General features: G+C 42.3%; 1 protein-coding gene across 4 annotated transcripts in view; it reads right to left on the bottom strand.

The window, feature by feature from the left end:
* The window catches only part of LOC119723309 (leucine-rich repeat-containing protein 9-like), a 104,243-nt gene that overhangs the window by 71,874 nt on the left and 20,148 nt on the right, over nt 1-12,221 (bottom strand). Inside the window, exons 2-4 of one of the 4 annotated variants that reach the window (XM_038193862.1) lie at nt 10,066-10,135; nt 3,625-3,819; nt 152-313 (exon numbers count right to left, since the gene is read on the bottom strand). In XM_038193862.1, coding sequence (XP_038049790.1) covers nt 152-313; nt 3,625-3,819; nt 10,066-10,104 — 396 coding nt within the window. In that variant the 5' untranslated portion in view covers nt 10,105-10,135. Of the gene's footprint in view, nt 1-151; nt 314-3,624; nt 3,820-4,484; nt 5,461-10,065; nt 10,142-12,221 lie in introns of those variants that run through there. The other 3 variants (XM_038193860.1, XM_038193863.1, XM_038193861.1) reach the window with 3 other exon arrangements.

The following is a 12,221-nucleotide window of genomic DNA, read 5'->3' as shown; positions in this document are numbered from 1 at the left end:
GTCTGTGAGCAACACAGTGAATGTTCACAAGACACGGTGATTCTTGTTTTAATCTTGTCGAGACCAGCAAGTAAAATTATCAAACGTTGAGCATAATTTAAATTAAACAATCAAAAGGCTTTTTTGTGTGAAAACTTGCAGAATTACTTACACCAGTCTGACTGCCCACCATTACACTTGCACCATCGGACCCAAATCCAACAAATTTGCTTCTCTCCAGCTTGTTGTCATCCATGAACATGTTGATGTTGTTGGTCACTGTTTCGGCAGTTCCATTAGGGATGTCCTTTATAGCCAAGAACTTAGTTTGCACCTGTACATAAAAAAATTTCACTTTGTGTTCACACAAAACAGAATCTATATATATATATATATATATGCATGAATTCAGAATATGAGTTAAACAAACTTTGGCATATCTCTCTTCTGGACAGACTGTTTCGTACCATAAGGCACTCATCAGCAGAATGACGAAAAATAGAATACAAGTAGCATCTTACCTTATTTCGAATCAAGCGCGCGCACGCGTTACGCGCGTTACGTCATTGAAGTTAGTACGCGTTTACGTCACTGAAGTAAGAACACATCTGTCTCGATGCCTGCACTTGGAGACGATTTCGCTTCTCTTATTCAGTGTACCTAGATCTGGCCTACATATGATTATGTACTTCTCTGCTATACACAAATTGCATCTCTTGTTTACGTTAGAGTATGGCAGTGCTTTCTGAACAATGTCCCATTTGATTTCATAGTCTTTCCCCTCGTCCTTTAAGTCCCATATATGTTTACTTAGCTCTGTTTGCGCCCTCTTGCTCTCGGATCTGAATGACTGCTTGTGGTTCGCCAGTCTCGCCTTGAAGGTTGTGGATGTCAGCCCGACGTATGCCTCCTTCCTGCCTTCGCTCGTGACGGTGGCCTGGTACACGATGTTCTTGCTGAGGCACTCCCACTCTATTTCCGTACTTTGGTTTCAGGATCGACAGCATATATGCTACCATCAGCTCGCATGACTCCGCGCCGTCGAAACTGCCCATCGTGACATCGAATTTGCTGTCTGCATTACGCTTTTTCCACGGTACCTGGTCGTTGAATACCACTGTCTGTTTCGCGTGGATGATGATATCTTTCTCCTTGCTGCTAATGTTCTCGTAGTTTTCCGCGAACCCTAGGGCCTTCAGGAGAAGCTTTTCCATTATCGAGGGGTAGAACTCCACAATGTCAAAATTTATGAAGCTCGATTCTTGCTTGCTTGGGATTTTCTTATACCAGTCCAGTACGGCGTCTGTGCTTTTCCACAGGTTGAATCCCGTCGCGCTTATGACTTTACCGACGATTCTGTCGAGGATCACTTTACTTATATGTCCTATCTCTTCTTCCCTCTCTGCCAATTTATCTATGCGGTCGCCCAGTCCAAGACTTTTAGCAATTCTTTTCGCTTCGCGATTGATTTCCGCTACTTCCTTTTGCTCGGTTTTCTTGTATGTTTTGGTGACATTCGCCCTGACAAGATTTACATAGTCATCTTTTCCCATCTTGTAATAATTTGTAGTCTTATCAGCCTTGACGGTAAGCTTATCATCGTTCCTAATCGTATTTATGTCTTCGTTCAATCGCGAAGCGAAAAGAATTGCTAAAAGTCTTGGACTGGGCGACCGCATAGATAAATTGGCAGAGAGGGAAGCCTTCATTACTTTGAAGGACCACAAGGACAACTTCGATAACAAACCATCATGTCGACTAATCAGCCCAACCAAATCAGAGATAGGACATATAAGTAAAGTGATCCTCGACAGAATCGTCGGTAAAGTCATAAGCGCGACGGGATTCAACCTGTGGAAAAGCTACTGGACTGGTATAAGAAAATCCCAAGCAAGCAAGAATCGAGCTTCATAAATTTTGACATTGTGGAGTTCTACCCCTCGATAACGGAAAAGCTTCTCCTGAAGGCCCTAGGGTTCGCGGAAAACTACGAGAACATTAGCAGCAAGGAGAAAGATATCATCATCCACGCGAAACAGACAGTGGTATTCAACGACCAGGTACCGTGGAAAAAGCGTAATGCAGACAGCAAATTCGATGTCACGATGGGCAGTTTCGACGGCGCGGAGTCATGCGAGCTGATGGTAGCATATATGCTGTCGATCCTGAAACCAAAGTACGGAAATAGAGTGGGACTATACAGGGACGACGGTCTGGCAGTATTCAAAGAGACCCCCAAGAAAATAGAAAACATCAAGAAGGAAATATGCCAAGTATTCCGGGAAAATGACTTAAAGGTAACGATGGCAACAGTAAACAAGGCAACAGTAAACTTCCTTGACATCACATTAGACCTGCGAACGGGAGGGTACAAGCCATACATGAAACCAGGTAATGTACCTCTCTATGTACATGTCCAGTCAAACCATCCACCCGCCGTCATCAAACAGATACCAGAGGGAATCAACAAGCGACTCTCCAACATCTCGTCGACCAAGGAGGCATTCGAGAAAGCTGCCCCGGCCTACCAAGAGGCTCTGCAAAAAAGCGGGCACAAGTATCGGTTGACATACACACCGGGCAATAACACACGGAAAAGGACTAGAAAAAGGGAGGTGACATGGTACAACCCGCCATACAACAAGAACGTACGTACCAACATTGGAAAGAAATTCCTTCAGATAATAGACAAATGCTTCCCCAAGGAACATAAGCTTCACAAAGTGCTCAACCGGAACACAGTAAAGTTATCGTACAGCTGCATGCCGAACATGAAGGCAACGATCCAGTCAATCAACAAACGGAAGGTAAAACAAGAGGACGACGTCGGTGGTAGAACATGCAGTTGCCCCCGCAATGCCGAATGCCCGCTGAACGGGGAGTGCCTCAGCAAGAACATCGTGTACCAGGCCACCGTCACGAGCGAAGGCAGGAAGGAGGCATACGTCGGGCTGACATCCACAACCTTCAAGGCGAGACTGGCGAACCACAAGCAGTCATTCAGATCCGAGAGCAAGAGGGCGCAAACAGAGCTAAGTAAACATATATGGGACTTAAAGGACGAGGGGGAAGACTATGAAATCAAATGGGACATTGTTCAGAAAGCACTGCCATACTCTAACGTAAACAAGAGATGCAATTTGTGTATAGCAGAGAAGTACATAATCATATGTAGGCCAGATCTAGGTACACTGAATAAGAGAAGCGAAATCGTCTCCAAGTGCAGGTATCGAGACAGATGTGTTCTTACTTCAGTGACGTAAACGCGTACTAACTTCAATGACGTAACGCGCGTAACGCGTGCGCGCGCTTGATTCGAAATAAGGTAAGATGCTACTTCTATTCTATTTTTCGTCATTCTGCTGATGAGTGCCTTATGGTACGAAACAGTCTGTCCAGAAGAGAGATATGCCAAAGTTTGTTTAACTCATATTCTGAATTCATGCATGTTTATAGCTCTACAGAGATGTATTGAGCACTGTGAATTGTGATAGAAGACGATTTCATTGGATATATATATATATATATATATATATTTTTTACCAAGAGCATGATGTACAGGCTTTCATAATACTGGGGTATAATGCTCACTGCAACTTTACTTTGCCTGATAACGTTAGTAATTGGGCAGGATGGGGAGCGTACCTGGCCCTGGTTATCCAGAAAACGTCCATAGAAGATCAGTTGGCTGAGGACGGAAACATCTGTCGTCTCATCACACAGGATGCTGAAGAAGGGACTGCTCTGCATAGCCTCATATATCTCACTGCTGGTGACTTCAGCCAAATTTTCCAACATCTCTTGCAGTGCTGTCTCACTTTGGTAGAAAGCATTATCTCCCTATTAAAAGATGGTTTCCAAAGTATTTATGTTTAGATATGAAAATTAGTAAATATGCATTGTTAGAAAAATAATTAAAAGAATTTAAAAGCTAAGCATTTTAAAGGGAAAATACAACATTTGAAATCAACAAAAAATAAAACTACCAAATCATTTTGAAATACCTTGCTGGACTGTTAGTGAATGACAGTGTAAAGCATCCTGTAAAATCATGGCACCTGGTATACTGTCATTTTCAAGAAAAGTGGTATTTTTGTATCAATTTCCAACGCTGACCGGCCGATCAGCGTTGGAAAACACTGGCTTTTTTTTCAAATACTGGCCCCAATTGATCATCGCACTTGTTTGCAATCGATTACAAACCTATGAACGGGTACGAGCCAGCTAGACTGGTTCCCTGACCTTACAATTCCCCAATGTATGTAAACTGCTCTGTTTCTTCTTATATGGAGTCAGGGAACCAGACTATATGAAAATGATTGTTTTTCTTGGTTTTTATAGCATTTTCGAACCCAAAACCTCAAAAAAGTCAGTGTATATATATTTGCTATATATTTCCAGCCCCCCAATTCCATCCATTTCTGAAAATTACAGCAAAAGCAAATGATGTATATTCCCTTTAATAAATTTTATTATAAAGCATAAATCAAGGTAAACTGAATTACCACTCTCAGATGTTCCAGATGGGAAACACCACATTGCTGGACAAGTTTCACCAGTGACGGGAACTTTGTTGTATGCGCAACTTCTTCCTTGGCAAGCCAATAGAGTAGCCGAAGAGCTGTAACAAAGGCGGTTCTCTGTAGGTTGACCTGCTGGCTCAAAGCTTCCTGCACGCCTCCTGTCTTTTCTGCTAGCTTCAAACTCAACTCCATTTCCTCAGCAGTTTGATGCATCAAGGATGATTTGCGTTTATCCAGACTTTGTTTGAAGATGGAGCAACAGGGCACTGTCGTCCAAACTCCAGAACCAGATTTGCTTCTAACATTGTGCTTCTGGCAAAGTTTGGAAAGCATTCCTGTTGTAATTTATAAAAAAAAGTTCATCATTAGATTTGCTTTAATTGCATTGAAACTATTGCGAACAAAAACACATTACTGTCAAGTCACAAAGTTTGTCTTAATTAAGATTTAAGACGGGTTTAAGTGGGAAGGTACGCTTTTGTTATTCCTGATCTGTAGTGTTGAATACTTATTAAATATTTATTTCAAAAATTGTTTGTCAAATACATAATATGTATGACAATTTAACTTAATTCATTTTTTTGTTAAAATCAAATAATTTCTTAATGTTTGATGTTCAAATGCACTAGGTCAAAATAAATGTGTGCTGTCTCATTTTTAACAAATTATACTAATTAAAATAGTGAACTTATGCTTTTTGTTTAATGCTTCCAGAAAAATGATACATTGCGATTGAACTTTTAGTGCATAAAAACCTTGTTTGCCTTAAACTTATTTCAAATTGTTCTACTAATAACTTTACCCACGCATGAGATTGTCAGTTGAAAAAAATTCTGAATATGCATACCGTTCAACACTGTTAAAGTATTTCTCATAGATTTAAAAATGTCTTAATTCTGACAAAGTCTCACGTCTGTATACTATCAATATTATTGTTAAACACGAGGTAAATTCGGCGCCTGAATTTTGATACCCCCCCCCCCAAAAAAAGGTGTGCCAAGTACCGGGGGCTGCACATGCAGGACTTGAAGTGTAACGTCTCAATGTAACCCTGTCTTTGTACATTGTACATGTGCATGTACATATAGGCCTACATTATATCGGCCTACATACATGTACATGTACGTGAGAACGTGCGCGAACCAACTTGCTGACATGAGCCGAAGGCAAATAGAATGATATTGAATCACAGCTTGCGCAATATTTTGCTGGTTAATTTTTTTTCTCAAAGATATTTTTCATTGTAAATGTTGAACAAATGTTTTAGCCGATTTCCTGCCAAGATTGTTGTTGGTTATTGTCATTTTTCCTTCCAAAATTGTTATTAATGCTCTTTTGTTTGGTCTGAACACACATTTTTGAGTTCCACAAAAACGTCTTGGCACGCATGCGCAAGACCCTGGTGACGAGCCAAGTGTGTGCGCTAAAGCGCTAGGCGCGGTGCCGGTGTAGCGTGAATATCAGACTCCGTGAAATGTCGACTCTTTGGTAGTAATACGCATGCGTATGTATGATCAATAGCAGTGTGACCTGAGAGGGATTCACCAAAATAGGAAAAGGGGTCCGATTTTCACAGGAGTCGGGTTTTCATAAGGCACCTGCGACACGCACGTACGTGGGATATCCGGCAACGGACACCTGCTTAAAGTTCGGGAACAATTTCCCTCAATCAAAATTCTGCACTTTTTTAGGGCAGCATTGTTGCTCTTCGAAATGGCGACTTCTAGCCTGTGTATATTATTAAAATTTTTATAACTACTACATTTATTTTATTATTTAATTCCTAATTTTAGGGGATAAATTAAGAGATAAATTTATTAAATGATGTGGGTCTGTTTGGAACTTACCGTCAGGTGTTCAAAGCACCCAGCAATACATCTCCAGCCACTTCTCGTCAAAGCTTTTAGTCAGGCTTGCGCTCATGCTGCTGCTGCTGCTGCTGGTCTGCGAGGTGGAGCTGCTGGCATTTTCACTGCCAAGACAGTCGTCTGAACTATTTGATGACTTGCTGACATCTGCATCTGTATTATTATCCTCCGGCTGGGCACGTACACGTTTGAACCAACTTGTAATTTTCCCTCCCTTCGAATTTAAAGCCATTTCAAACTCAGTAAACTACGGAATTTCCTATCTTGCAGTGTTCTTAATGCTAGTTTATTTATTTAAAACGCTTAAGACAAAGAAGAAAATGATTATGTTGCATTGGGCCAGCCGGCCACGAGATCAGACATGGGTCAGGGGAAATAATCCACGCAGGGTAGACAAAACAATACATGTATCACTTTCTAATGGTATTATTCTGACCAAAGCGTTTAAACAGACAACCAAAGCTACCAAACCCAAAAACAAAAGTTTAAAAAATATGTAAGATGTAGAATGAGTCAATTTTTCTTCGTAGCCCAAAACAAGAAAATTGCAAAAAGTGGTTGAAACATGAAGAAATACTAATCAAAGCGTGACTAAGATGATCATGATTGGCGAGATGAGAAAAGGCATCCCCTGTGCTGCCACAAATGGTATCGTCCTAGACGCTGCGTCCGGCCCTGCGCAGTGCAGTGCAGCAGTAGCGCGGCGCATGAACTGGTGCATTGACGGCCCATACTGCATCGGCACCGTGTGCACCGCACACAATGAATAGGCTCCGCTGCCGGTGCAATGCCTAGGCCACGCCGCGCTGATGTGTACATGGCTCCTGTGTGTGTGATAAATGCCGCGCCGCGTAATTCAGACAAGGCAAGGCCGAACGTGACATATAAATGCTGGCACTGTGGCAGGTTTGTTCTTGAGATAAATCTTGTAACTGTAAGTTGTAATTAATCACCAAGAACTTAGAAGTGATGTCTGGTGGCTAAGTCTTTATGTTGTGGCTCATGATACTGTGCAGACAAACCGATGATTTCCAAAAGTAGCGAGAAAACCTTGGAAAGTTTTTTTTTTGCCACGGAAAATGTGAAGCATATCGATAGCATATCGGCTAACTTCAAGCGTATCGGATTTTTTTCGAAGCGTATCGGCCCGATATCCTATTGTATGCCTGGCTAGAACCCTGTACACATATAAACTATGCTATAATATGTAAGAGATTCATATACATATTTAGTAAGCTTAAGATTAGGCACGCTTAGAGCCTGCAGTCCACCTGAGGATTAGGCACACCTTGAGTATGCAGTACACAGATGTATTACAATTCTAGCGGCCTTCATCACTGCACACTGTATTGTATTTTTTTGGTTTTGACGAGCATATACCGTAAGGCTGGGTTCAACTACCCTCGTGTCACAAACGCCAAACTACTACCACGGGGTCAGCCGGGGGGCTTCGGTCCACTTCCCTTCACTGCTGTTCTGTGTGTCGCCCCACAACTGTAATGTTTCGGTAGTCAACGCCGAATCGTCTCAAGAGCAAAGTCAAGACAATGCTGGTATAGTGAGCCCACTTTTAGCTCACTTTCTCTGATGGTCTCCTTCGATGTTCCAAGTCAAGAGCTCTCCAGAGATGGCTTGAGCCAGACTAGCTCATTGCTCTCCGTAGAGTGCTTGAGCCAGACTACATGTAGCTCATTGCTCTCCGTAGATGGCTTGGGGCAGACTAGCTCATTGCTCTTCGTTTATGGCTTGGGCCAGACTAGCTCATTGCTCTCCGTAGATGGCTTGAGCCAGACCAGCTCATTGCTCTCTGTATATGGCTTGAGCCAGACTAGCCCACTGTTCTCCGTAGGTGGCTTGGGCCAGAGTAGCTCATTGCTCTCCGTAGATGGCTTCGGCCAGACTAGCCCATTGCTCTACGTAGGTGACTTGGGCCAGACTAGCCCATTGCTCTCTGTGGGATTGGAGTCCACTCTCAGTGCCTACAGACGTCCATAGCCGCCTAGCCTCTCCGTAAGTGGCTTTGGCAGAGTAGCTCATTGCTCTCCGTAGATGGCTTGTGCCAGACTAGCCCATTGCTCTACGTAGGTGACTTGGGCCAGACTAGCCCATTGCTCTCCGCAGATGGCTTGGGCCAGACTAGCCCATTGCTCTCCGCAGGATCGGAGTCCACTCTCCGTGCCTACAGACGTCCATAGCCGCCTAGCCTCTCCGTAAGTGGCTTGGGCCAGAGTAGCTCATTGCTCTCCTAAGATGGCTTGTGCCAGACTAGCCCATTGCTCTCCGTAGATGGCTTTTGCCAGACTAGCCCATTGCTCTACGTAGGTGACTTGGGCCAGACTAGCCCATTGCTCTCCGTAGATTGCTTGGGCCAGACTAGCCCATTGCTCTCCGTAGGTGGCTTGGGCCAGACTAGCCCATTGCTCTCCGCAGATGGCTTGGGCCAGACTAGCCCACTGCTCTCCGCAGGATAGGAGTTCACTCTCCGTGCCTATAGACGTCCATAGCCGCCTAGCCACACCCAAGTAGGACCCCAGATTGTCACGCCTTGGTATTACCATGTAGTTTTTAGAACACATTTTATGATTGTATTAATTCATTTAATAGTATTAAGGGGGAATTCTGTGCAATTATTCACATTTTAGGGCAGTTTACATTTACACAATGTGTTGAAGATTGATTCAAGATTTTTTTGTATGATATTTTGTATGATTCTGCTGTTTAATTTTGGAGAATGTAAGGGATATTATTGCAATTTTAGAACCGTGGGCGTGGTTAGGCTAGTAGTGTGTATTGTTTTTCACGCAAGATGCAGTTCATAGGGTATAAACAGGACAGATTTTGCTCATTCTGAGTTCTTTGGTTGGTGTTGGTGTGCTACAGTACAGGGTGTAAAGAGTACTTGTAATTTATGGGGGGGAAAAATCCAAATTCAACCAGAGGTCAAGGTGTTTGTTGCGTTTTGTTGAGTTACATGTATGCAGAAGGGTTGGGCCGACAACCATTTCATCAGACACAGTCCAGTTTAATAAGTAATGAATAATTTTATGTCAGAACAAAGGATCACGGAAATCTAACCTTCCCAGTATAACCAACGTTTTTGCCTTCTGTCCACCTTCATGTTTGACTTGGAGTTGACCACCTACTTTTGTATGGCCATGAAGGGGTGCGTATGAAGTCGACTAATCACGTCGCTGGCTTCATTGCAATCTGGTTCCCTGACCAGACGGAACAATTTATAGACACAGAAAATGTTCAGGTCAAGAAACCAGACTACATGTAGCTGGCCTGCTCCCTTGCGCCTGTTCTTTGACGTGTAACCAATTTCAAACAAAATGTTGACTAATGGTCAACCAGTGTTATAAAGAAATGTACAAAACCCATATTTTCCTGAAAATGACAGAATACCGGTTGTACTAATTTTACGGGATGCCTGGGAATATTGTTTACTTATCAAGTGAGGTATTTTATAATAATTTGGTACTCTCATGGTTTAATACGTGCAAGTGTTGTATACATATTCCCTCTAAAGACTTTTATTGAATTCATGACACATAAGTGTTTAGAAGTGACACGAAAGGGAGGTAAACCTCAAGGAAAATTACATAGCCAGTAACCAAAACTTACATAACCGGTGTTGTTGAGGGGCTGTTCAACAAATGAAAATGAGGTATTGGTTTGCGTAATATGTTTCTTACCAGTTCTTTTAAAGACTCCTCTTCTTCAGCAGTAGGCATGTTCAAATCTCCTGTTGTGCAGGTTAAATGTCTGTCATATTAAAAACAAAAACGAAAAGTTAGTTAAATGCTTTGTTAGTATCCTGAATGTGCAATGTGCAATAGGGAGGGAGGGGGAGGAGATCAAAATTTGATTTTTATAAAAATAAAAATGACAGTTAAACTTAAGTTCTGCAAATGAACAGAACATCAACTGTAACAACCTTTGAATTTGTGTTATGTGTATATTTTGGATTTAGTAGCTGTTGGTAATATCAAATGCTTTTCCACGCAGTTGTGGACAAGCCTTTTTTTTTTCTTTTTTTTTTCTTTCTCCTTTTTGTCGCCACAAACTCCCATAGACATTGTACACGTCTTTTGTGGCCTGCACAATCAGGTGTTTAAACAAGACATAAAGGTTGTCTAAACAAGTCATTTCAATGACGTAACAAGTCGTTCAAACGAGATACTTAGCCGTTTTTCATGTTTGTTTGTTTGTTTATAGTAAGTATAAACATCCTTACTATAATTCCAGGAATCTGTGTGTGCGTGGGTGGGTGGGTGTTCCTGCATGGCATTACGCCTGAGGACAGACAACAAAAGGAGCACAAAGGGGCCATTGATCCTCGAAGGAAGGTGCCTATTGTCCTCGAACGCAGGTTTGTGTGCTTAGTCTATGGGAGAGTGTTATATTACAGGGACAAAGGAAAACACAAAGCCAATCCTCGGAAGCATAGCAAAAAACGACTGTGTGTACAGGCATTACATTCACTGTGTGGACTTCCGAACAAAAGATGTCCACATAAACCAGGTAGAGGAGACACTGTGCGGACTTGGGCAAGTCCACACAGTGTTTCCCCATTTCTGGAAAACAGGTTTAGAGGCATTTTTGGGTTAGGTTTATCCGTAGCAGAATGAAGAGAAACACTAAAGGGAAGCATAGAAAAAAAATTGGGTTGAAAGAGTTTTCACAGTTTGAGAAAAATGAGTTTTTTCACTGGTTTTTCTTAACTACACGAAAGCAATGGAAAGTCCACACTTGGTATGTAACGTAAACTTGGGTGTGTGTGTGTGAGTATGTAAACACCGGCAATCGTGGACGTAGGACAAAAGAATTGGGGCGCAAACAATACATCCACGATTGACCGAACGTCCCCGATCTCAAATTGTGTACAAAACCAATGAGAGCTGAGAGTACAAACAAAGGAAAGAGGATTAGGGACAATGGGGCGTCCAAGATTGCCAAAATCTTTTTTGGCCCCCCAAAAAATTGTGTTCTGGAGCCGCCCTTGCGAACAGGCACATTTTCAACTGGCCCTGCACTAGTTCATTTCAATGTTGCCTTCATACAGTTCCACACAATAAAATGTTACAATGTCATGTAAACTTATTATGCAGATTAAATTTTTTATTTATTTTAATAATGGAGACACATACATTAAACAGAAATGTAAGTACCACACCTCCAAAATTTTCCATTTTGGTGCGGACAAGGTTGGCGACCCATTATTTATTGCCCCTGTCTTGGCCTTGACCAAGGCTATCAGCTTGTTCCCATACGAGCTTGTTCCCGCTACATGCGCTACCGCACACAGCACGCGCCGCGACACACTAGTTGTACTATACCGTTAGCCTCAACGACCCTTGTGTGTGCTATGCGTGCATGTACGTACACCCCACACACACTTCCGCAAACAGCCGTACAGTAAGTCAAGCCGGAGGATAGCCTTGACGCAACCATGTAGGCTCAATATGATAATTAGTACGCGCTATGGTAAATAGTCTTCTCTCATTGGATAATGGCTGACAAAAAAATGAATATTTATTAAATTGCATAATGCGACCAAAGGTTTATAAACCACATGGCCTGCGGTAACAATAATTATTGTAAAAAAAAACCTTGAAATCTTATATAATAGTAGAATAATATTTACATAGTTATACATAGTTTGGGTCGAAAATGAAATGAAAAGTATGAAAAATTAGACTTTTCACAAAACGACGAACGGTACAAACCGCACGCCGGCAAAAACGATGTCACCGTCAACATTTACTGTGAGGCACCAGCTGGGCTGCGCTATGCGGTAAGACACGCTGCGCTTGCTTGGTCAGCGGCCAAAAAAAGCGCTCACACTATT

Source organism: Patiria miniata, unplaced genomic scaffold, assembly GCF_015706575.1.
Source record: "Patiria miniata isolate m_02_andy unplaced genomic scaffold, ASM1570657v1 HiC_scaffold_17, whole genome shotgun sequence".
Taxonomy (NCBI): domain Eukaryota; kingdom Metazoa; phylum Echinodermata; class Asteroidea; order Valvatida; family Asterinidae; genus Patiria; species Patiria miniata.
Note: the sequence above shows the minus strand (reverse complement) of the source record. Positions and strands in the feature narration are given on the sequence as shown.